Here is a 21,588-nt window from a genome sequence, read left to right as displayed (position 1 = left end):
AAAGGGGTGTTCTCGTTCCGTAACTGCTTCTGCGCTGATAAGGGGCATTGTACCTAAATTGGTGAGGCAACATATTCTCCTAACACTCATATTGAGGGTCTCTGATCCACACATATATATTTCAACCTCCTCCTATAAGACAGGATGGTATCTTAAATAACTCAAAGAAACTTATTAGGTTGCATTTTTTATAAGCAACTTATTCACTTTTATAAGCAAATTATAAGATGATGTATGGATGTAAGAGTTGGACTGTGAAGAAAGCTGAGCGCCGAAGAATTGATGCTTTTGAACTGTGGTGTTGGAGAAGACTCTTGAGAGTCCCTTGGACTGCAAGGAGATCCAACCAGTCCATTTTGAAGGAGATCAACCCTGGGATTTCTTTGGAAGGAATGATGCTGAAGCTGAAACTCCAGTACTTTGGCCACCTCATGTGAAGAGTTGACTCATTGGAAACGACTCTGATGCTGGGAGGGATTGGGGGCAGGAGGAGAAGGGGACAACAGAGGATGAGATGGCTGGATGGCATCGCTGACTCAATGGACGTGAGTCTGAGTGAACTCTGGGAGATGGTGATGGACAGGGAGGCCTGGCGTGCTGCAATTCATGGGGTCTCAAAGAGTTGGATATGACTGAGTGACTGAACTGAACTGAAGATGATAGATTTTAATAAATAAAATAACAGGCTTGCCCATTTGAATAACAAATTAAGGTTGTAGAACAGATTCAGCTATGGATTTTGATTGAGGAATTATAGAGGCACAGATTTTCCTTGATAGATACATTGCTCCTTTGCACCTTCAGGCTTTAAGATAATTATTTAGAATCAAACCTGCATCAAGTTTAAGGAATTCTCCTTAATTCTTAACTTATGTTCCATACAGCAGGACAGACTGGATTGCTTTAAACTGAAAAAGACTTCTTAGAAAAGAATTTTTATTTCCAGAAATATCTTAATTTTAAATATCTTAATCCTATTCTCGATTCCAATTATTAGGTTTTTTTTAGACTAATACTCTGAGCCTTAATATCAGAGAATACTTCTCTCCTAGCTATTCCTCTAAACTTCCTGTCAGTTTTCTACTCAATGAACTATAAGCAAGGAACAAGCAAGTATTAATTAATACTAACATGTGCTAACCTAGACAGCGTATTAAAAAGCAGAGACGTCATTTTGCTGACACATTTCCATATAATCGTGGGCTTCCCTGGTGGCTCAGAGGGTAAAGCGTCTGCCTGCAATGCAGAAGACCTGGGTTCGATCCCTGGGTCAGGAAGACCCCCTGGAGAAGGAAATGGCAACCCACTCCAGTACTCTTGCCTGGAAAATCCCATGGACAGAGAAGCCTGGTAGACTACAGTCCATGGGATCGCAAAGTCGGACACGACTGAGTGACTTCACTTTCACTTTCCATATAATCAAAACCATGTTTTTTCCAGTAGTCATGTATGGATGTGCGAGCTGAGAAGGCTCTCAGAGCCCAAGAAGGCTGAGCACCAAGAAATTGATGCTTTTGAACTGTGGTGTTAGAGAAGACTCTTGAGAGTCCTCTGGACAGCAAGGAGATTAAACCAGTCAATCCTAAAGGAAATCAACCCTGAATATTCGTTGGAAGGACAGATGCTGAAGCTGAAGCTCAAGCTCCAGTACTTTGGCCACCTGATACGAAGAGCTAACTCACTGGAAAAATCGCTGATGCTGGAAAATATTGAGGAGAGGAGGAGAAGGGGGCAACAGAGGATGTGATGGTTGGATGGCATCACTGACTCAATGGGCATGAGTTTGAACAAACTCACAAAGATAGTGAAGGACAGAGAAGCCTGGCATGCTGCAGTCCATGGGGTCACAAAGAGTGGGACAGGCTGAGCAACTGAACAACTATGCTTTATCTTATATTTATGTTTATCTGATCAACTATGCTTTATCCACTTACAGTGGAAACAGCATTAGACTTTTCAAGACAGGTAACTACCCATAAGCTTTGTCTATGTTTAGGCTTAGCATACACATTCACTTGTATGTGGTACTTCAAAGTGTGTGTTGTAGTAACATCTTAAAGATTACATTTCCTCTTAATAGATTAAATTACAATATTAAACAGTATAGCTTAGTAAAATATGTGTCCAAGCAGCTTTTAACTTCATGTTTAAGTAACATGATAGACCTCTTAAGATGAACAAAGTACAAATTCTTTGGGCAACAAAGATAGGCAAATCACCTTCTTCTCTCTGTTAATAGGTTAGTTTTACCAAGCAGGTCCAGAAAGGCCCTCAAGTAGCAGTCCACTCTATCACTGATTACTGTCAGAGGGATCATAGCTCAGTATCCTTATAGCCAAAATCGAAATCATCTCCTCTGGCAGACAGTGATTAGCGTTCAGAGAGAAAACACTGAACAGCTCCATTTGACAGGATAATTAACTCAGTTATCTACACCATCGGCTGTAAAGGCTGCTCGAAAACAGAGCTTTTATAAAAGCAATACTAAGGCAAAGGTCACTTCTCTTATACTCCATGGTATGGAGCTCTGGACCTAAGCCAAGGACTCATTCAGGCACTTGAAGAGATCCCAATTTGCTTCTTGAGGTCAATTTACAACCTTCAGATAGAGAACCCTACAGCTTATTTTCTAAAAAGTAGGATGGCATTCCAATTGTGTAAGAGAATAATCTGGATCTTTAAAAAATACAGTCACTGTTGCTACCAATACCTCTGTTATCTAAAACATATGGTGTTCATTACAATTAAAAAGCACAATTCAAGTGTTTGCCAAAGATCAGTCTCACTGTGTTGCTAGTTAGGGTCTGGAACAAGCTAATCATTAGCTTTGTCATTCTCAAAGCTCATCCTCTCATACAGATATATCACTTTACCTCAATGCAGGAAAAGCCTTTTTAATAATAATTTTAATATAGTTTTGATTTTTACTGAGGGTTTATATAAGAAATTGTTATATGGAGAAAATGTCTATGACATAAAATTCATTATGGAAGTCAGTTTTCAATATTCCTCATGGAAGGATCTAGGTGATCAATACTTCTTTAAAGTCACAGTAGAGAGGAGGAAGGGGAAGGCAATGGCACCCCACTCCAGTACTCTTGCCTGGGAAATCCCATGGGTGGAGGAGCCTGGTAGGCTGCAGTCCATGGGGTCGCTAAGAGTCAGACACGACTGAGCGACTTCACTTTCACTTTTCCCTTTCATGCATTGGAGAAGGAAATGGCAACCCACTCCAGTGATCTTGCCTGGAGAATCCCAGGGACGGGGCAGCCTGGTGAGCTGCCGTCTATAGGGTCGCACAGAGTCAGACATGACTGAAGCGACTTAGCAGCAGCAGAGAGGAGGAAGTTCAGAACTGAGTTTGCAAAGGCCTAAATATGAAACTCCTGATCATTTGTTCTTAGGTTAATGATCCTTCCGTATCAGGAGCCACCAAAAACCTGTTCTGGAAGTAGGTTAGGGAAAAACAAGCACATCACTTGCACCTGAACTGCGGATCATTTCTAACTATTTAAAAATATGACACAGCACAGTGTCATATTCCATGTTCTACCCATGTTCCACGTCAGACTCTCTCCTAGCTGAGTCTGGCACAGTTTGTCAGCAAGTAGGACAAGGTAACAACATCTCATCATTTCATTAATCTTTAGTGAATACCTATGGAATGATACATCCTAATGAGTACTGAGATATCAAGATTACATGCCTACTTTTGAGGGACTCAAATTCTTTGGCTGCCTATGTTTCTCAACTCTTGGCAGTTCCTTTCCGCTAAAAACAGGGTACTGAGTTAGGCAGATCTTATTAAAAAGCACAGGTCTTAATGCATGATTTGCAGCAGATTAATTAGTTACCTCTTCATCTATAAAAATAGGGAAAACACCACTTACCCCCTGTAATGTGTCACAAAGATTAAATCACCTCGCATTAATACTCTGTATGTCTCAGTACTCTTTAAATAGTAATTTCCTTTGTCCTTTCTTCATTTCCTAAAAAACCTGGCCTGAGCTAGGTAATTTGACTATTATTCCTGCTAGACTATAAGCTTCATTAGGGTAAGAACTTGACAATTAAAAGGTAATTACTATAGCTATATTTAAAATGGATAACTAAAAAGAACCTACTGTATAGCACATGGAACTCTGTTCAATGTTACGTGGCAGCATGGATGGGAGGGGAGTTTCGGGAAAAATGTATACATGTATATATAAGGCTGAATGCCTTTGGGGGTTCACCTGAAAATATCACAACATTGTTAATGAGCTATTCTCCAACACAAACTAAAAGGTTTTTTAAAAGGTAATTAGTATATAATTAATACATGCATGAATTAATGAATGAGTAATAAGTAGCCGAGGATCTGCTTCAGATTCCTTGTCTTAGGATTACTTTGAATTAAAACCAGAAAACTCAGCCACCAGAGTCTACCCTTATAGTTTTCTTCCCAGACCTTTGTGCCTTTAGACAACTGGAATAAATACAAAGCTCTACCTGAAGCCCTCGATCCTATAGATTATCTCAGTGATTTAAGTCAGTTGTTACAGCCATTTGAACTTTGTACTACCAAGTATGCAGATTCATCAACTTGCTATGCCTTAATTAAAAGAAAATGAGTTTTGGTTAATGACAGTATAAACCAATAAAAAAACATGTACTTTATACCTGTAAGTGATGCAAATTGAATATTTCACATATAAAGAAATTTATTCTTGACTGTAAGATTTGTTTATACTCAGGAGCACCACAAGATAAAACAACTCTCAACAACAGTGGTTCTATTTCAGTTTCGTTCTTATTTTTCCCTTGCAATAAATTTGGATGCATTAACTTTTTTTTTGCATTACCTTTATACTGTCAATTAAAATACCTTATCAGGAAAAAGCATTAATTTGAAAACAAGCAATAATTTATCCAGGCTGGAATGATACTATATGCTATCCATAAAAATAAGTTTTCTGTCTAACTTTTCCAATTTCTCCTTCCTTTACATAAATGGAACAATGTTTTCAGCATTTTCAGAAAGAAAACTATAATTGTTGACACAATTGCCAGAATCTCTGGGTAGAACAACTGAATACAGGAAAGATTCTTTTATGGGACATAATAAAACCAACTAGAAGACTGCAGCTGGAGCACTTTAAATCAATATAGTTGTCCTGAATTTATATGTGTTATTAATTTTAATATGGGAAGTATTATCATTTGGATGTTACTGATACACTTTTATATTTTTAAAGAAAAATATAGCAATACCCAAAGTTGTTGTTCAGTCACCCAGTTGTGTCCAACTCTTTGCAACGCCATAGACTGAATACTCAAAGAGAGAACTGCAAAAAATACGTTTCAAGACCTCTCACATTAGGAATAGTAAAATAAACTGAAATTTGAGACCCGTGGCTATGGTTTTTAAAGTATATTTTGAAGGGTATAGCCCAAGATTATCAATAACAGTTCTAAATTATATTTTATATAAAAGTCTGTGAAGTCATTAAAGAAAATCTTACAGAAATACAAAAATACAATTTTAAAGAAACAAAGCACAGTATCTTAGGCATCATTCAACTGATAGTCTAATTCCTTTACCTGACAAGCAAGGAAGTCAAAGAATTTGCTCTTCGTAAGTTCTAAATAGCCTGATAGCCCCTATTAGATTCCCTTTGCCTCCTCACAGGCTCCTACGGTCCATGGAGCACATTCATGTCACCTGGTCATGGTCTGAGGCTAGCCAACTGCCTTCTGTTACCTTGACTATTACTGTGTGAGGCTTTTGTGCTTCATCCTTTTAAATAAATGATTTCAGAGTTTCTCAGACTACCACTGGACAGGAAAAGCAAAGAACTGCTGCAGTGTTCGGGGAAACTTTTGGGCAGCAAAGGCATAAGTGCCAAACAAGGAACCTGGACACTCTTTAGCCTATGTCACTAAGGTCTACTCTTCTGGAAAAATCGAGGTCTCATTCTCCTCCTTTTCCGGAAGAGAGGATGGGGAGGGAATACATTCTCCATTCTCTCCTCCATATATAGTCGAAGACAGTCCATAGTTCTTTACCAGTAGGTAGCTGAGTTTACGCAAAAATAACGTGGCAGGGCAAAAATACTATTAAGAAAGAACTGCTTTTGTTGTTCAGTTGCTAAGGTGTATCCGACTCTTTGCAGCCCCATGAACTGAAGCACAACAGGCCTCCCTGTCCTTCACCATCTCCTGGAGTTTGCTCCAACTCACGTCCATTGAATCGGTGATGCCATCGAACCATCTCATCCTCTGTCGTCCCCTTCTCCTCCTGCCTTCAGTCTTTCCCAGCATCAGGGTCTTTTCCAATGAGTCAGCTTTTAGCATCAGGTGGGCAAAGTACTGGAGCTTTAACATCAGTCCTTCCAATGATTATTCAGGGTTGATCTCCTTTAGGATTCATTGATTTGATCTCCTTGCTGTCCAAGGGACTTTCAAGAGTCTTCTCTAGCACCACAGTTTAAAAGCATCAATTCTTTGGTGCTCAGCCTTCTTTGTGGTCCAACTCTCACATTCATATAGGACTACTGGAAAAATCCTCAGAAAGAAACCTTTTGGTTCATTGCCTTAATTTTTCAAACTCAGGTCTATTGGTTATATCTGAGCTACCACAGGTCATATCCAACCAAAAAGCCATAGAATCTTACAAAATCACTCAATCCTTGAGCTTGTTTTTTCATATTTAAATTAAAAAGACAGAACACGTCAATTTCCAAGGTCCCTTTATGTTGGAATACTGTGTCTTTTATATTCTAAATTTAGTTATAGGCAGACTAAACACAGACTCATCTGATTCTTTAACTCAGTGATTTCCAAAGTGGGCTATTTATGGCAATTAATTAGAGGGACAGGAATATGTTTTTAATTCAAAGAGGCAGGAAAAGGACTCAGTGTTATGCTGCCTTTAATACTCTGGATGGTGCTGGTGAGAAGAGCTCCACAATGCAGAGAGGTCAGCAGGGAGACACTCTTTCTCTGTCCATTCTCAACATACAGCATGGTACTCGTGCCTGGCTACGGGGATTTACAGATATTAGCAAATGCTTAGCAGATAGAAAGAGACTTATAAGAATTTCTGCAAAGTAATCTCAGATTAAACATAATACAGTGAAATAAGTCAAATACCACATGATATCATTTATATGTGGAATCTAAAAAAATGATACAAATGAACTTATGAATCAGAAACAGACTCACAGACACAGAAAACAAACTTCTAGTTATCAAAGGAGAAAGGGGGAGGGATAAACTAGGAATTTGGGATTAAGAGACACATACTACTGTATATAAAAAAAACAACAAGGACTTACTGTATAGCCCAGGGAACTCTTTTTAGTATTTTGTAATAAACTATAATGGAAAGGAATCTGGAAAAAAGTATGTGTGTGGGTATGCGCATGTAACTCAACTTAAAAACATACCGATGATGCAAATGTAAGTGAATGACTAAAAATCACCAGGGCCAACTTTTCCTGTTCTGAAAACAAGTTCTTTGTTAATCTCATTACGAGGGTAAAGGAGGGACTGTGGAATAAGATTTGCTCTGACAAGATGTAGTCCCAAACTATCACGAAATGTTCACTACCCATAATTATGAACCTTTTCCTTGATGTACAGTGGGTACTAAGATTTACTAAAAATGATAGCATGTGTACAAAATTTTAAAAATATTTCATATAGAAACTGATAAAAGTTTATTTGGGGAATTCCCTGGCCATCCAGTGACTAGGACTCCGTGCATCCACGGCAGTGGGCACAGGTTAGATCCCTGGTCTGGGTACTAAGTTCCTGCAAGCCCCGTGGTACAGCCAAAAAAACGGGTCTACAATCAACAAAGTTTAAAGCCTTATTTACGGGAAAGTGGACGCAGCTGCTGCTGGATGCATATGGTGTGGTCAGATAAGCTTCTTCACGGTATTACTGACTCGGCATCCATTTTGTTCGGCTAAGTGGCTGGCAGGGGCTTTAAATGAACACTGGCCCCTCAGGAGAATCCCAGGGATGGGGGAGCCTGGTGGGCTGCCGTCTATGGGGTTGCACAGAGTCAGACACGACTGAAGTGACTTAGCAGCAGCAGCAGTCCCTCAGGCAAGAGTGTGCCCTTGATAACAGCCCCAGGGTCACAAGTAAATGTCAGTTCCTGGTAGGACTCCCTCTTGTGATCATGTTTCCCCCACCCCCAGGGCCCGCCCTCTGTGTGCCCTTCAGAAAAGACCTTGCTGGAGCCTACTAAGTTGGTTTGAATTGACCAATTCGGCCTTATCTTCGGAACCCTGAAGCACTCGATCTACCGTCACAAAGGCATGTGCCCCAGGTCCTCTCTGTCCATACTCGGCCTCCCTGTGTGGCCCCTGGAGGTGAGTCATGTACCTTTTCAGGACCTGTTAAGTAATAAACCTCTCTATTTCAATTTCTCTTGTGGTCTTTCATTGAACTGCAGCTTACCATATAAAACCCTGGGTTCTAGCTAACAAAGGTTCATCTAACAAAGTCGCAATATTGCACCATGGCGCAGCGCAGAAGCACAAGGCTTTTGTGGGGCTCACAGCTCTGATGTACAACTATCTGTGTGGTCTAGAGAAGCCCTGAGGCTCTTATTTCTAATCTGTGAAGGTGTGAAAATAATACTCATTTCTTGGGGTTACTGTGGGACTTGAATAAGAATACTTGGCACGTGTAGGTCTTAATAAATATTAATTTCTTCATTCTTACTCTTAATTTGCCAAAAAAAAAAAAGTATCTGTGTAGTAAGGAAGGGAGAGAAAGTTAAGAATATAGTATGATACTATTTAAAATTGCATTATTTGTTTCTGCTAGGGTACAACACAATAATTTGCCCCACAGGAGAATTTATCCATGTTAACTGAGATTTAAGAACTGAATAGGCAGCTTTTGTTTAACTTACCACATTAAAATTTAGATTTTCTTCAACCCATGCTTGAGCCTCTTCAAATTCATCTTTCATATTCATAATAAAAAGTGTATCCAGGGCATCTACTATTGTTGCTCCTTGGATATTACCTGAAAATATCAGAAAAATATTTACTCAATAAAACACCTTTGACAGATCCATACATCCACACTGAGCATACCTTGGACAGGAAGTGAGTAATACTGAATTTATTAGTAAATAAGAATATTGAACACAGTCTAAAGTTCCTTCAGTGAAAGACAATCTAAAAGTTGTATCAAACCAAACTAAAAATTATCACAGGCTATAGACTGGTACACTAATCTTTAAAGTCTTTTCTGAGTTGCAGAAAATAAATCTCTTAGAAATTTCATTTGTGATCACATTCTCTAGCAAAAAAAAAAAAAAAAAGACCTGAAACCAAGGAGCAATACACATATTAATTTTAATGTAATTACATCAAAGTGCACCTGCACAAAACTGTTTTAATTATAATTAGATCTAAAATTGTTTAGTGATAGCTCTAAAAAACCATTACTCAAAACTGGAATTCAACCCCCTCTCTGTAGCTCTGACTGATCCTAACCTCTCCTCCCATGTCCTAACCAGGCCTGACTCTCATTTATTTCCTCTCAACTCCCTCAGCAGGAAGACTTTACATTGCTCTTTCACTCATCACTTTCTATCTCCCACTGTTCCTACATATATGCATCTCCTTTCAGTCTGTGAAGTTCCTCAAAATAGAGAAGTCATGTCTTATTCACCTCCGCATTCCATGCTGAAAGACTCAGAATGTTTTTAAGGCTTAACAATAAATTTAAAAATCATCACTGTATTAACACAGAACTACAGAATCTCTTCGATAAAGATTATGGCAAATTTACAACTAAAAGACTTCTTAATGGTATGAACAACTTTCATAGAGATAAAAGCAAAACTGGAATTATTTTTTTTTAAGTTATAGTAAGCAATTAAAAAAATTAAGAACTCTGAGTCTGCATAAAGTGTCTGGGTTTCTCTCTTTATTTACCATCACCCATGTTAACTGGTCACTACGTCCTCAAACATACTTTAGAATTATCTGAAGCCACATGTACTGCTACCACTCCAGGTTTGATTCTTTTCACGTCTAAAGTGAGTTGCTGTGATGAACCAACCAGCCTTTCCCCCTACTCATCCAGTGCTCCCTAACTGTTCCTGCAATGTCCTTCTCCCTACCAGAGTGTCCACTGTTTTTCACAACTTCCAATGATTATCTACTGAATCTACCCAGTCCAGTTCAGTTGCTCAGTCGTGTCTGAATCTTTGCAACCCCATGGACTGCAGCATGCCAGGCCTCCCCGTCCATCACTAACTCCTGGAGTTTACTCAAACTTGTGTCCATTGAGTCAGTGATGCCATCCAACCATCTCATCCTCTGTCGTCCCCTTCTCCCGTCTTCAATCTTTCCTAGCATCAGAGCTTTTTCAAAACGAGTCAGTTCTTTGCCTCAGGTGGCCAAAGTATTGGAGTTTCAGCTTTAGCATCAGTCCTTCCAATGAATATTCAGGACTGATTTCCTTTAGAATGGTTTGGATGGATCTCCTTGTAGTCCAAGGGACTCTGAAGAGTCTTCTCCAACACCACAATTCAAAGAATCCACCCAGTCCTTTGGTAATTCACTATCTGTACATACGTCTTCTGCACTAGGTCATAAACTTTGCAAAGATTTGTGTTTACTAATAACAGTGCTGGAAAGGGAGCCAAACAAATGCAAAGTCCTAAATAAATGGAAAAGTATAGTGGGGTGATTAGGAGCAGACTCTGACCTTAGCCAGTCACATGTGGGTTCAAGTACCAGTTCAGCCAGTTAGTAGATGGCTAGCACTGGGCAAGCTGTTCTCTCAGTTTCATATTTCTCATCTATAAAATGCACGTAATAACAGGGATCAAATGAGAAGATGCACAAATGGCACTGTGGCACCTAGGGTCAGCTGATACTGTTGTTACAGAATGTGATCTATTTAACAGGGGGCTTCCCGGGTGGCGCTAGTGGTAAAGAACCTGCCTGCCAGTGCAGGAGATGTGAGAGATGCAGGTCTGATCCCTGGGTCAGAAAGATCCCCTGGAGGAGAGCATGGCAACCCACTCCAGTATTCTTGCCTGGAGAACCCCATAGACAGAGAAGCCTGGTGGGCTACAAGTCCACAGGGTGGCAAAGAGTCAGACACAACTGAAGTGACTCAGCACACACGATATAACAGCTTCAGTTAAAAGATAGAACATCACCTTTTCCATGGTGATTTCAGAAGTATCAGACCAAGATTCACATCCTCCCCCCGCCTTTCATCCTGTTACTTACAGACGAAACTGTGAGAACTGAAGAGGAATGGAGTTCAGGGAGAAGGGCGCTGGGGAGCTCTGTGACCCAAGGAATCCATCTAACACTTCTGTTACTTAGCTTCTGCACCTCCACAATGTGAATGTTATTAATACGTGGAGAAGGTATTAATCACAGAAGCAGGCTGTGAGGACCCAAAGCAATAAAATGATGCCAAAGTGGATGAATGGAAGTTCATGTAACAGATGACTCCATCCTCCCTTTCTCTCACAAACAAGAGAAATTCAGAGCCAAAGCTGAGAGTCACTGAGACACAGTGAAGGTCACCGCGGCTGGCTGCCTCGGCCAGCTTATTGATAAAGACACAGCTTTTATCTGACAGGAAGCAGTTAATGCAGCCAACAAATACTCCTCTGCTATGTACCACATGGGAGCTAAAAATCAGGATACTGTGCCCATGCCCATTAAATAAGGATCTCTGGAAGTGTGCCCCAGGCATCAGTATTTTTTAAGGGACGCAGGTGGTTCCAAAGTGCAGTCAGTGCTATGTCTGAAGGACACACTACGCACAACCCCTGCAGACAACTCCATCAGGTGTACAAGTCTCCTAGCAACACAATCTGGAGGGTCACACAGACTTTCTCCACCACCCACAAGTGCAGTCGATTGGAGAGAAGTTACTGCCAGGAATGAGCCAAAGCACATAGTACTCACCAAACAAACTGCTTGAATGGCCTCCTTTTGATACAGGCTTCAGTTCATTTTTACCCCAGGCATAACGTTTATAATTTTTCCAAGCATGTTTCATCATCTGAGAAAAGAAATAAAAATGGGATTATAATTTGAATTTGAGATGTTTTTGCTGCAAGATAGATCATACATCGAAGATCTAAAGGTTAATACACTAAAACTCACTGCTCAGTTAAAAGGATGATGATAATTAAAAGGGGGACAATGGTATGAATAAGCTGGAACACACACATAACATACAAATACACATCATCCCTGTATGTCTACAAAACGAGACTTTTTAAATCCATTTAATCTTATTTCACATATTAATACATATCATTTTCAAAAGTCAGTTCCCAGCAACAGACAGTTTATCATAAAAGGGTGAATCATTCTTAATAGATAAGTCTAAGTAGATAAATCATTCATTTATCTATTTCATCCTCATAATGTATAAAATCTATAAGGATTGTATACTTAAAATTCCCCCTTTTCTTGCAAAAAGTTCTCTGTACTTAGTGTACAGACATCCAAAGTTATTACTTTAAACACTGATGTACCTTGACCAAGACTATATGGAGAAGTATTTTTAAATAAATATAGGAAATGAAAAAAAGAAGCTAATTCTATATATTCCCAACCTAGATGTCTTGTACTAGAAATGTTTTTAAAGTCCAAAACTCTCTGCCGTAAATTAGTTGTATATGTTTTTCATTTTCAAATTTTATTAATTTTAACAAAATTAGTTTACTTACATATAATGAAAATCAATCACTTTTTCCTGGCTTAGAAACTAAGCTCTGACCTATTATGCTAGATATTAACTATAGCAGAAAGTGAATAATAGTCAAGGAAATAAATTATTCTCTAAGAGCTTATCAAAACAGTTGTATAACTATTATAGAATAGTTGTACAGATGTTTTTAATGACTCTAAGAATACACTGCACCTGTTTTTGTATACATTTTTTTAAAAGGGTTGAGGACCCCTCACCTGTTCAGAATTTATTCATGCCACTATCCCCAATCCATTAGCAACAGTAACTAAAATATGAACATAATGGGGAAATATTCTAATCTGGCTCTGTATTTTTAAATATCTTAAAAAGCATCACTAAAGTCATACATATTATATACAGGCTGTTTATCACTAAAAATCTTCAGTGAGATCAGTACGATTTTATTAATAAGAAAGTCTTCCTATGTCCCCCCAAATAATAAAGCACTATCTTCAATCACTCTATATCAGTAAAGTATCTTCCTAACTCACCACTACTGTTAGTAATAACAGCTACCAAAACATCTGTACTGTCTGCTGGGTACTCCACTAAATGCTCTATGTTCAGTATTGTATTCAATTCTCGTTACCACTCTTTGAATGACGTTGTATTGTCACTGTTTGCTAGACGAAAAAATTGAGACTTTGAGAAGTTACAACACAAACATGTTTGCTCAGAGTCATGCCATTTCTACACAGCTGTGGAGCCAGGGTTCATCCCTGTGTTGGCCTGACTTCAAAGCCAGTGGCATTAATCATACACTGTATAAACTTCCTTTGATGAGTCAGCAACAGACCCTTCCTATGATGAACCAGATTGTTGATCTTCTAACCATCAACAGAATGTGTATACGATGGTGTTTTAGAGATTTTCCTCCTTATAAATTAATTTTGTTGAAAAGTATACTAGGTTTGAAGGGAAAATAACTTGATTTACAATGACTACCAATTACTCACACGATCATGGATGAGTCAGGCTTTCTTTATGGGAAAATCTGGGATAATTCCTCACAGGATGCATGTAAGGATTACATGAGCATGACCTGTGTGGTGGCACCCTGCGCACAGGGTGAATAATCGCACACCTACTGAATTTAAGTCTATATTGAGCCCAATTAAACTCACGTCACACAAATAGAAACCAATGAGCCTCTGAAAAGACAGGGTACATGAACACTAGGTACAGAAACACCTTGAGATTACATCTCAGTTCGATTTGGTCTTCCCATTAAATGCACTGTATTTGGTAAACTCTTTATTCCTGTTTCAAAGATACTTTATAAATCCAAAAGCTTTTGGAATACACCTAATACAAGAACAGAAAAAAAAAAATTGTTACGATGATTTGTTTCCACTCCAGGTCTGAATGGAAATCTGTGCCATGTACTACTAATGACTCAAAGACAGCATAAAGCTTTCCTATAGAAGACTGTTTTTTAGCCAAACATGACCATTTATACAATGTACCACTGGCATAGAACCTCACTGAGTTACTACTGTAATATATATGAACTTTCCTTATCTTTTTTTCCCTAAGGGAAAATCAGACACTAATTGCTTATCTGCCTGTATTTCAAAAGCTGCTGTGACCCATTTCTCAAAATGGGTTCCTCATCCCATGGGATTTTCTATGCGTTAAAGTTAGAAAAGAAAGAGAAAACAGTGTGGTCAAAGTGCCCTGTATGGAGCTCTAATATCGGTTTCTCCAGGAATCTGTGAAATAAAGAGGAAGAGCCATCCCGTTAAAGGATTCCAGTGGTTGGTCACCTGGGGTGAAACCATGAGGGAGGTGAAAGGCAAGGAGAGAGAGAGAGACTGGGAAGCAGACGGCGGGGGCGGGGGTGGGGGAGTGGGGGGGTGGTCAGTTATTTGCATGGTGCCCAGGGGAATTATGTCAAGCTTGTAGAGCTGCTGCTGCTAAGTCACTTCAGTCGTGTCTGACTCTGTGCGACCCCAGAGACGGCAGCCCACCAGGCTCCCCCTTCCCTGGGATTCTCCAGGCAAGAACACTGGAGTGGGCTGCCATTTCCTTCTCCAATGCATGAAAGTGAAAAGTGAAAGTGAAGTCGCTCAGTCATGTCTGACTCTGAGTGACCCCATGGACTGCAGCCCACCAGGCTCCTCCGCCCATGGGATTACAGAACTGCAAACAATGCTGCTGAATGCTCAATGTTGATGAATTATCTTCCTCTCCTCCATGAGGTTCTTTTCCTGCTGAGACTGTTTACTTACTGCCCAGTGGTATGTCCTCATAGAAAAATCCTCTTGTTTACTGCGGAGGAATGTATAAGAGCAGGTCACAGGTACAAGCATTTTAAAAAATGGGTTCATATCTGAGCTCTGCCATCATTGGTGTGACTCCAAGTGAGGCAATTAATCTGAGTCCACTTTCCATACCCATTAAGTGTAAACAAACAAACGTACCAGTCCAGTAGACAGCAAGGAGATCAAACCCGTCAACCTTAAAGGAAGTCAACCCCAAGTACTCTTTGGAAGGACTGATGCTGAAGCTGAAGTTCCAGGATTTTGGTCCCCTGATATGAACAGCTGACTTATTGGAAAAGTCCCTGATGCTGGGAACAATTGAGGGCAGAAGGAGAAGAGGGTGTCAGAGGATGAGATGGCTGGACGGTATCGTTGATGCAATGGACATGAACTTGGACAAACTCGGGGAAATGGTGAGGGACAGGGAGACCTGACGTGCTGCAGTCCATGGGGTTGCAAAGACTTGGATACGACTGAGCGACTGAACAACAACAACCAGTTCAGAGACACTCACATTCCAGCTATTTCAAAGGACATGGAAGGCTACACTTGGTTCAGCTGAGGACTAGCGGAGAAAGGGGGAGGGTGTTGAATCTACCGCCCTGATAAGGTAGAAATTGATGGCCTTCGCTCTTAAATTTACATTTACAATCGATGCTTTGAACAAACTGATTTTAAAAGCCTGTCAGTAATTTCCACCAAACTTTGACATTACTTGTCACATGAAAGTAACTTCTGAAACATCCAGATCAAAATCTCAACTGAAAACGTTTTTAGGATCACTCTCTCAGTCTTTAATCTTTGGTGGAACAGGGACACGGCAGCAGGGAAACAAGATAAAAAGTAAACTTCAAGAAATCAAGTCACAGCTTGGCCAAACCCTGCTCACCCACTGGAAAACAACGTCTAGATTCGTGAACACGAGACAACAATCGAGCCGGCCCTGCCTCTCACCTGGTGCAGCCTGGCTCCCTACATTCCTGCGGGAAGAAGGCTGAGGACCAGAAGGAGCACTGAGCCCCCAGAAGACTCTGTGCTGTGGATGCCGTCACAGGGAGCAAGGCAGGCGGGCTTCAGCTGGGGGAGCTGGAGCCCTGTTGTCTAACGGTCAGACCTCTCAGACCCTCAGTTTCTCACCTTTAAAAACAACAATCGAAGGAAACAAACATCCCACTGCAGTGCAGGATGTTAACTGTGTGGGAGGATTGGGTTGTGCTAGGGCAGGGATCTATGAGAATATGCCATACTTTCCACTCAGTTTTGCTGTGAACCTAAAGCTGCTCTAAAAATTACCGTCTACATGAAAAAATTAAATGAATAGAATTATCTTCCTCACATCATGGTCAGGAGATCAGATCTGATAACGTCTGGCTACAGGGAGACATCTGAAGAGTGTTCCTGGCTTTCAGGCCGACCTCCACCTCACTGCCCCACCTGGTGCAGGAGTTTAAACAGAGATAAGCAAGAACAGCGCAAAGGAAAGTGGACACGGAGCTACGCACACAGCAGACAGGGCAATTCAGCGGGAGGGAAATTCACAGGGGAGGGAAGAGGTCAGTGTCACTGAGAGGTCACAGAACTCAGAGCACGGTATGACTCGGCACTCACAGACATGCAGGCCTGGAGTCTACCACAATTACTGCATTTGGCACCCTGTTACCCTAAATGGAACCAGGATGCCGCCTAAGACAGTCCTGGGAAGATTCTCCCCTTAAGACGGTATACTGGGCAAGGTCCGAGTCCACCCACCTTCTATCTGTCCTCGCTCTGCACAAAGAACCCTCCCAGCCATGAGAGCTTCCAAATTCACCCTGTATCAGATTAAAACACTCATTCAGCACTTTGCTCAATTTATCTCTTTCCAAAACTGAAATACATCAGTTCTCTCTCCCTTTCCATCGGACAGTAAAGAATCCACCTGCAATGCAGGAGACCTGGGTTTGATCTCTGGATCAGGAAGATTCCCTGCAGAAGGAAATGGCAACCCACTCCAGTATTCTTGCCTCAAGAATCCCCATGGACAGAAGAACCTGGCAGGCTCCAGTCCACGGGGTAGCAAAGAGCTGGACATGACTGAGCGACTAACACTTGCTTTCTCCCTTTCCACAAGGCTGTTTGTGTGGCTGTGCTCAGCTGTATCCATCTGACTCTTTGTGACCCCATGGACTGTAGCCCACTCCAAATTCAACACAGTCCTGTACTTCACCCAGCAGCCCCTGGACAGAGGGATAGAATACATTCAGTTGTTGGTTCTGGGTCCAGGGCCAGCTCCCTGGCTTGTGCCCTGCTCTGCTTTGGGCTCCGAAGAAGGATTGAAAATTCAAGGGCCAGACAGAAATAGAATGGCCAGGTTTAGGGCAACTGAAAATGATGGGGGAATTTAGCCAAACAAGAGTGAAGGCCCTGGCTAAAGCCATTTAAAGAAATACTCTTAAAAAAAAAAAATACTAAGCTTGCTTTCAAGGTTTGAGCTAGGTTTTCCAGGGGTCTAGAATAAAAACAGTATACTAGTGAAAGGGAAAAAATATCTGTGAGCCACAGATGGCCCACAGACCAGCGGTCTGCACTGCAACCCCAGGTTTAAGGGCACATGTCTAGACCTGACTACTCTGTTCTCAGGCCTGTGGGCATGACGCTTCCCTCCAGGCTGCCCCCCCCCCCCAGCTCAGGGAGCAGTGCCTGGCCCACTTCCAGCCCACGTTGCCTCAGTGCCTGCTCTTGACCGTTCAGGGCCTGTCAGGACATCGGTGTTGACTCTGCCCAGAATTAGTGAGTCCTCAAGACCTGAGATGTATAAAGCACTATGCACATACCTCTCAGCAATTCTCTTCTTGCTGAATGAGAGGTAAGCTGCCATTTCAGAAAGCATTTGTAATTCTAAATCCTACACCATTCCACAAATACAAGTGCAGAAGCTGTAAAAAGAAAGTGACTTAACTTTGTCCCACACCTACAGGCACTGGGGGAGGAGCCTGGTAATGCTCTGCCACACACTTAATCCTCCTTAACACCTCTGGGGTCAGAGAAGGCAATGGCACCCCACTCTAGTACTCTTGCCTGGAAAATCCCATGGGTGGAGGAGCCTGGTACGCTGCAGTCCATGGGGTCGCTAAGAGGCAGACACAACTGAGCGACTTCACTTTCACTTTTCCCTTTCATGCATTGGAGAAGGAAATGGCAACCCACTCCAGTGCTCTTGCCTGGAGAATCCCAGGGACGGAGGAGCCTGGTGGGCTGCCGCCTATGGGGTCGCACAGAGTCGGACACAACTGAAGCGACTTAGCAGCAGCAGCAGCAGCAATGCCTCTGGGGTACTATTAACCCCATTTTACAGAGTAGGAAGCAGAGGCCCAGCATAGCACAGAGAAAGAGCAAGGTTGCGAACTCTCCCATTCTGATTCTTTCTTTTGCATCACTTAGAATGCCGTGACTTTTTGCTGCTTGCAAACCTTAAGACTGAGCTCCCCTGCTGCTCCAGGCACAGGGGGCAGCCCTACCTGGGATCCAAAGGGACACGGCCGGGTCTCGCAGCAGAAGGGCACACACCAAACTGGACTTGTAAGCTGGCTCCAGGACGGGTCCTAGTAGCACCAGTTTTTCTCATCTGCATTGAATCCTTCAACCCTCAGGACCTTCGTTCCCTCTGCTTCAGCTCTCTCTCCAGCTCTGAAGCCCAACTCCTCTCCTCCCACTGTGTAGGCTACTAGGGTGGACAAGATGGCTCTGCCCTCCTCCGACCCTGCCTGTCCCTGGATTTATGGAGAACCGTGAACTCTTCTTCATCACACTGAGCTGCCAACTGCGCTGACCCCTGATCTTTTCAGCTGCAGTATTTCGTGAGCTTTATCACCACCTCTAGGGCTAAAGGTGGCCACTCTTCTTTCCTCCTCTCCACAAGCTGACTTCTTCTTCCTTGTCCCAGTGTGTGCAATTAGTCACCAGGCACCCCAGGCTGCCTTATAACCAAGGAGTGGATAGATGTGTGACCACATTTTCTTCAGATTCAGATGTCCTGAATTCTCCTACAGCCGATTTAGTGTTGTTGTTTCTTTTTTTAAGAAAGCAGGAGATACATAAAGGAAGAGTAATTATTAATGCTACTATTGTATGAATCCTAATGGGCTACTAAACATTAATTCCTCGAATTGAAACAGCAGTTAGAGCAGCAATCTCTTCTGAAAAAGACTCGGAATGCCTGATAAAGTCAGTTTTAAAAAATGAGAAGTCCAGTTAATCACCACTTATAGAGGACAGATTGTCCTGTTTCTAAGAAGTATCTCATATCCTAAGAAAAACCCAGTTTTTCTATGTCTAGCCCAGAGAACTGGGTTATAAGCTATTTAATGGTTCTTTCTCTGTGACCAAATTCTGATACTCTTTTATAAAATGTCTGTGCTATTACCAAATGAAAGAGGGTAGAGGACACCCCTTTCAAGCCCCCTCCAAACTTGACTACAATATAAATATTCTAAGAAATAGTAATTTCGCATCTGAAAAGTTGGCTGCTAGAAAAAGATTTGTTCATATATGACTATCTAGTACACTCCTTTTTTTTGGAAAAAAGTATTTATTAGTGAGAATATTTTCTTTATACAGACAAGCTCTGGATCAGCTGAGGGTCTATGACTTGTAGTTATTCCCTTCTCAAAAATATCTGTCTTGTGGTCAGTGACTGTGGTCTCTTCCCACAGAGTTCAAACATGCAGCATCAGAGTTCTTGGTTTTTCTTTGGTTGATTTTAAATTGATCTAAATCTGCTTCCATTAATTATCCTTGCTAAGTAAGACCTTTGTGGTCAATGGGAGGCTAGCAAGTGGTCCTTTGCAGGCCAGATGCCAACTGATCTTCCCTGCGCAGTTCCCAGGCAAAGGCCTAGTAGTGAGTGCTTTTCCAAACCTGGGAATCATCAGTGACTACAAGGCAATGGCACCCCACTCCAGTACTCCTGCCTGGAAAATCCTACAGATGGAGGAGCCTGGTAGGCTGCAGTCCATGGGGTCGCCAAGAGTCGGATATGACTGAGCGACTTCACTTTCACTTTTCCCTTTCATGCATTGGAGAAGGAAATGGCAACCCACTCCAGTGTTCTTGCCTGGAGAATCTCAGGGACGGGGGAGCCTGGCGGGCTGCCGTCTATGGGGTCACACAGAGTCGGACACAACTGAAGTGACTTAGCAGCAGCAGCAGCAGCAGCACAGAGCTTTTAGCAGGCAAGAGAAAACGATACTCCCTGCAGGGATACCACGGACCTTTGTTTTATTCTAGAAGGTCTCAAAAACAAACCTATTCTCAGTGAATCTCTTCTCTCAAAAGACATTTTAAAAAAAATTTTAGTTTTAATATTTGTAATAAAATAAGTTTCCCTGGTGGCTCAGTAGTAAAGAACCCACCTGCCAATGCAGAAAATGTGAGTTCAATCCCTGGATTGGGAAGATCCCCTGGAGGAGGAAATGGCAACCAACTCTAGTACTCTTGCCTGGGAAATCCCATAGACAGAGGAGCCTGGAGAGCTGCAGTCTACGGTGTTGCAAAAGAGTCGGACACGACTTAGCAAGTGACTAACTAAACAACAACAACAAAGCAATCCAAACATCCTTTTAACTCATGCGTGTCACTCTATAGCTTCAAATTTTCACTCCATTTATCTTTCTGCAGGTGTGACACAATGTTTTAGAATAAATATGCTCTTTAAGGGATCTGTTTATAAGATTTGTCAAGTTCATGAAGACTAATAAACTTTTTATTGGTTCTTTTAATACTCCTTTTTTAAAATGTTACAAATACTATGAAGTTAGAATATAATTAATGAGAAAGAATACATAAATAATAAAAAATAAGCAAAATTTTTCTAAAAATGAGCAAAAGTTAGAGATAGCTGCCTTTTAAAATGTACATTCTTTTCTTCTTATTTTCTTAAGCAAGCAGAGTTGCCTGAGAGAGTCCTGTTCTGCTTCAGTTATCAAGAGGAGAGTTGCAGGACACAGCATTTCTTTTTTTTCTTTTATATGTATGTGTTTTTAATAGACAATTTTTTAGAGCAGTTTTCGGTTCACAGCAAAATTAAAAGGACAGTATAGATTTTCCATATACTCCCTATGCACACACGTGTAGTAATACTAATAATATGATGTTTCTGAATGATACATTTGTTACATTAGTGAGCCTAAACTGACATGTCCCATCACCAGAAGTCCATAGTTTACGTTAAGGTTCACTCTGGTTATTGTACATTCTATGAGTTTTGGCAAATGTATAGTGACTTTGTATCCATCATTATATCATCACACAGAATAGTTTCGTTGACCCAAAATCCTCTGGCCTCCACTATTTTTCCTTCTCCTCCACCCCACCCTACAACCACTGATCTTTTCACTGTCGCTATAGTTTTTCACTGTCCAGAATATCATACAGTTGGAATCATATAGTACATAGTCTTTCAGAATGACTTCTTCCACTTGGTAAATATATACTTAAGGTTCCTCTATGTCTCAATTTTTATGACTTAGTACCTCATTTCTTTTTTTAATTTAAATATACATTCAAATTTTTACAATGTTGTTGTTTCAGCCCTACA

At 41.2% G+C, this 21,588-nt stretch overlaps 1 protein-coding gene across 1 annotated transcript in view; it reads right to left on the bottom strand.

Annotated features, from left to right (window-relative positions):
• The window catches only part of MAN1A1 (mannosidase alpha class 1A member 1), a 171,138-nt gene that overhangs the window by 114,307 nt on the left and 35,243 nt on the right, over positions 1-21,588 (bottom strand). Inside the window, exons 3-4 of the mRNA XM_069599127.1 lie at positions 11,955-12,051; positions 8,915-9,030 (exon numbers count right to left, since the gene is read on the bottom strand). Of these exons, the coding sequence (XP_069455228.1) occupies positions 8,915-9,030; positions 11,955-12,051 (213 nt within the window). The remainder of the gene's footprint in view (positions 1-8,914; positions 9,031-11,954; positions 12,052-21,588) is intronic.

The sequence above is a fragment of the Ovis canadensis genome, chromosome 8, assembly GCF_042477335.2.
Source record: "Ovis canadensis isolate MfBH-ARS-UI-01 breed Bighorn chromosome 8, ARS-UI_OviCan_v2, whole genome shotgun sequence".
NCBI lineage: Eukaryota > Metazoa > Chordata > Mammalia > Artiodactyla > Bovidae > Ovis > Ovis canadensis.
This window is presented reverse-complemented; position numbering and strand designations above follow the sequence as displayed.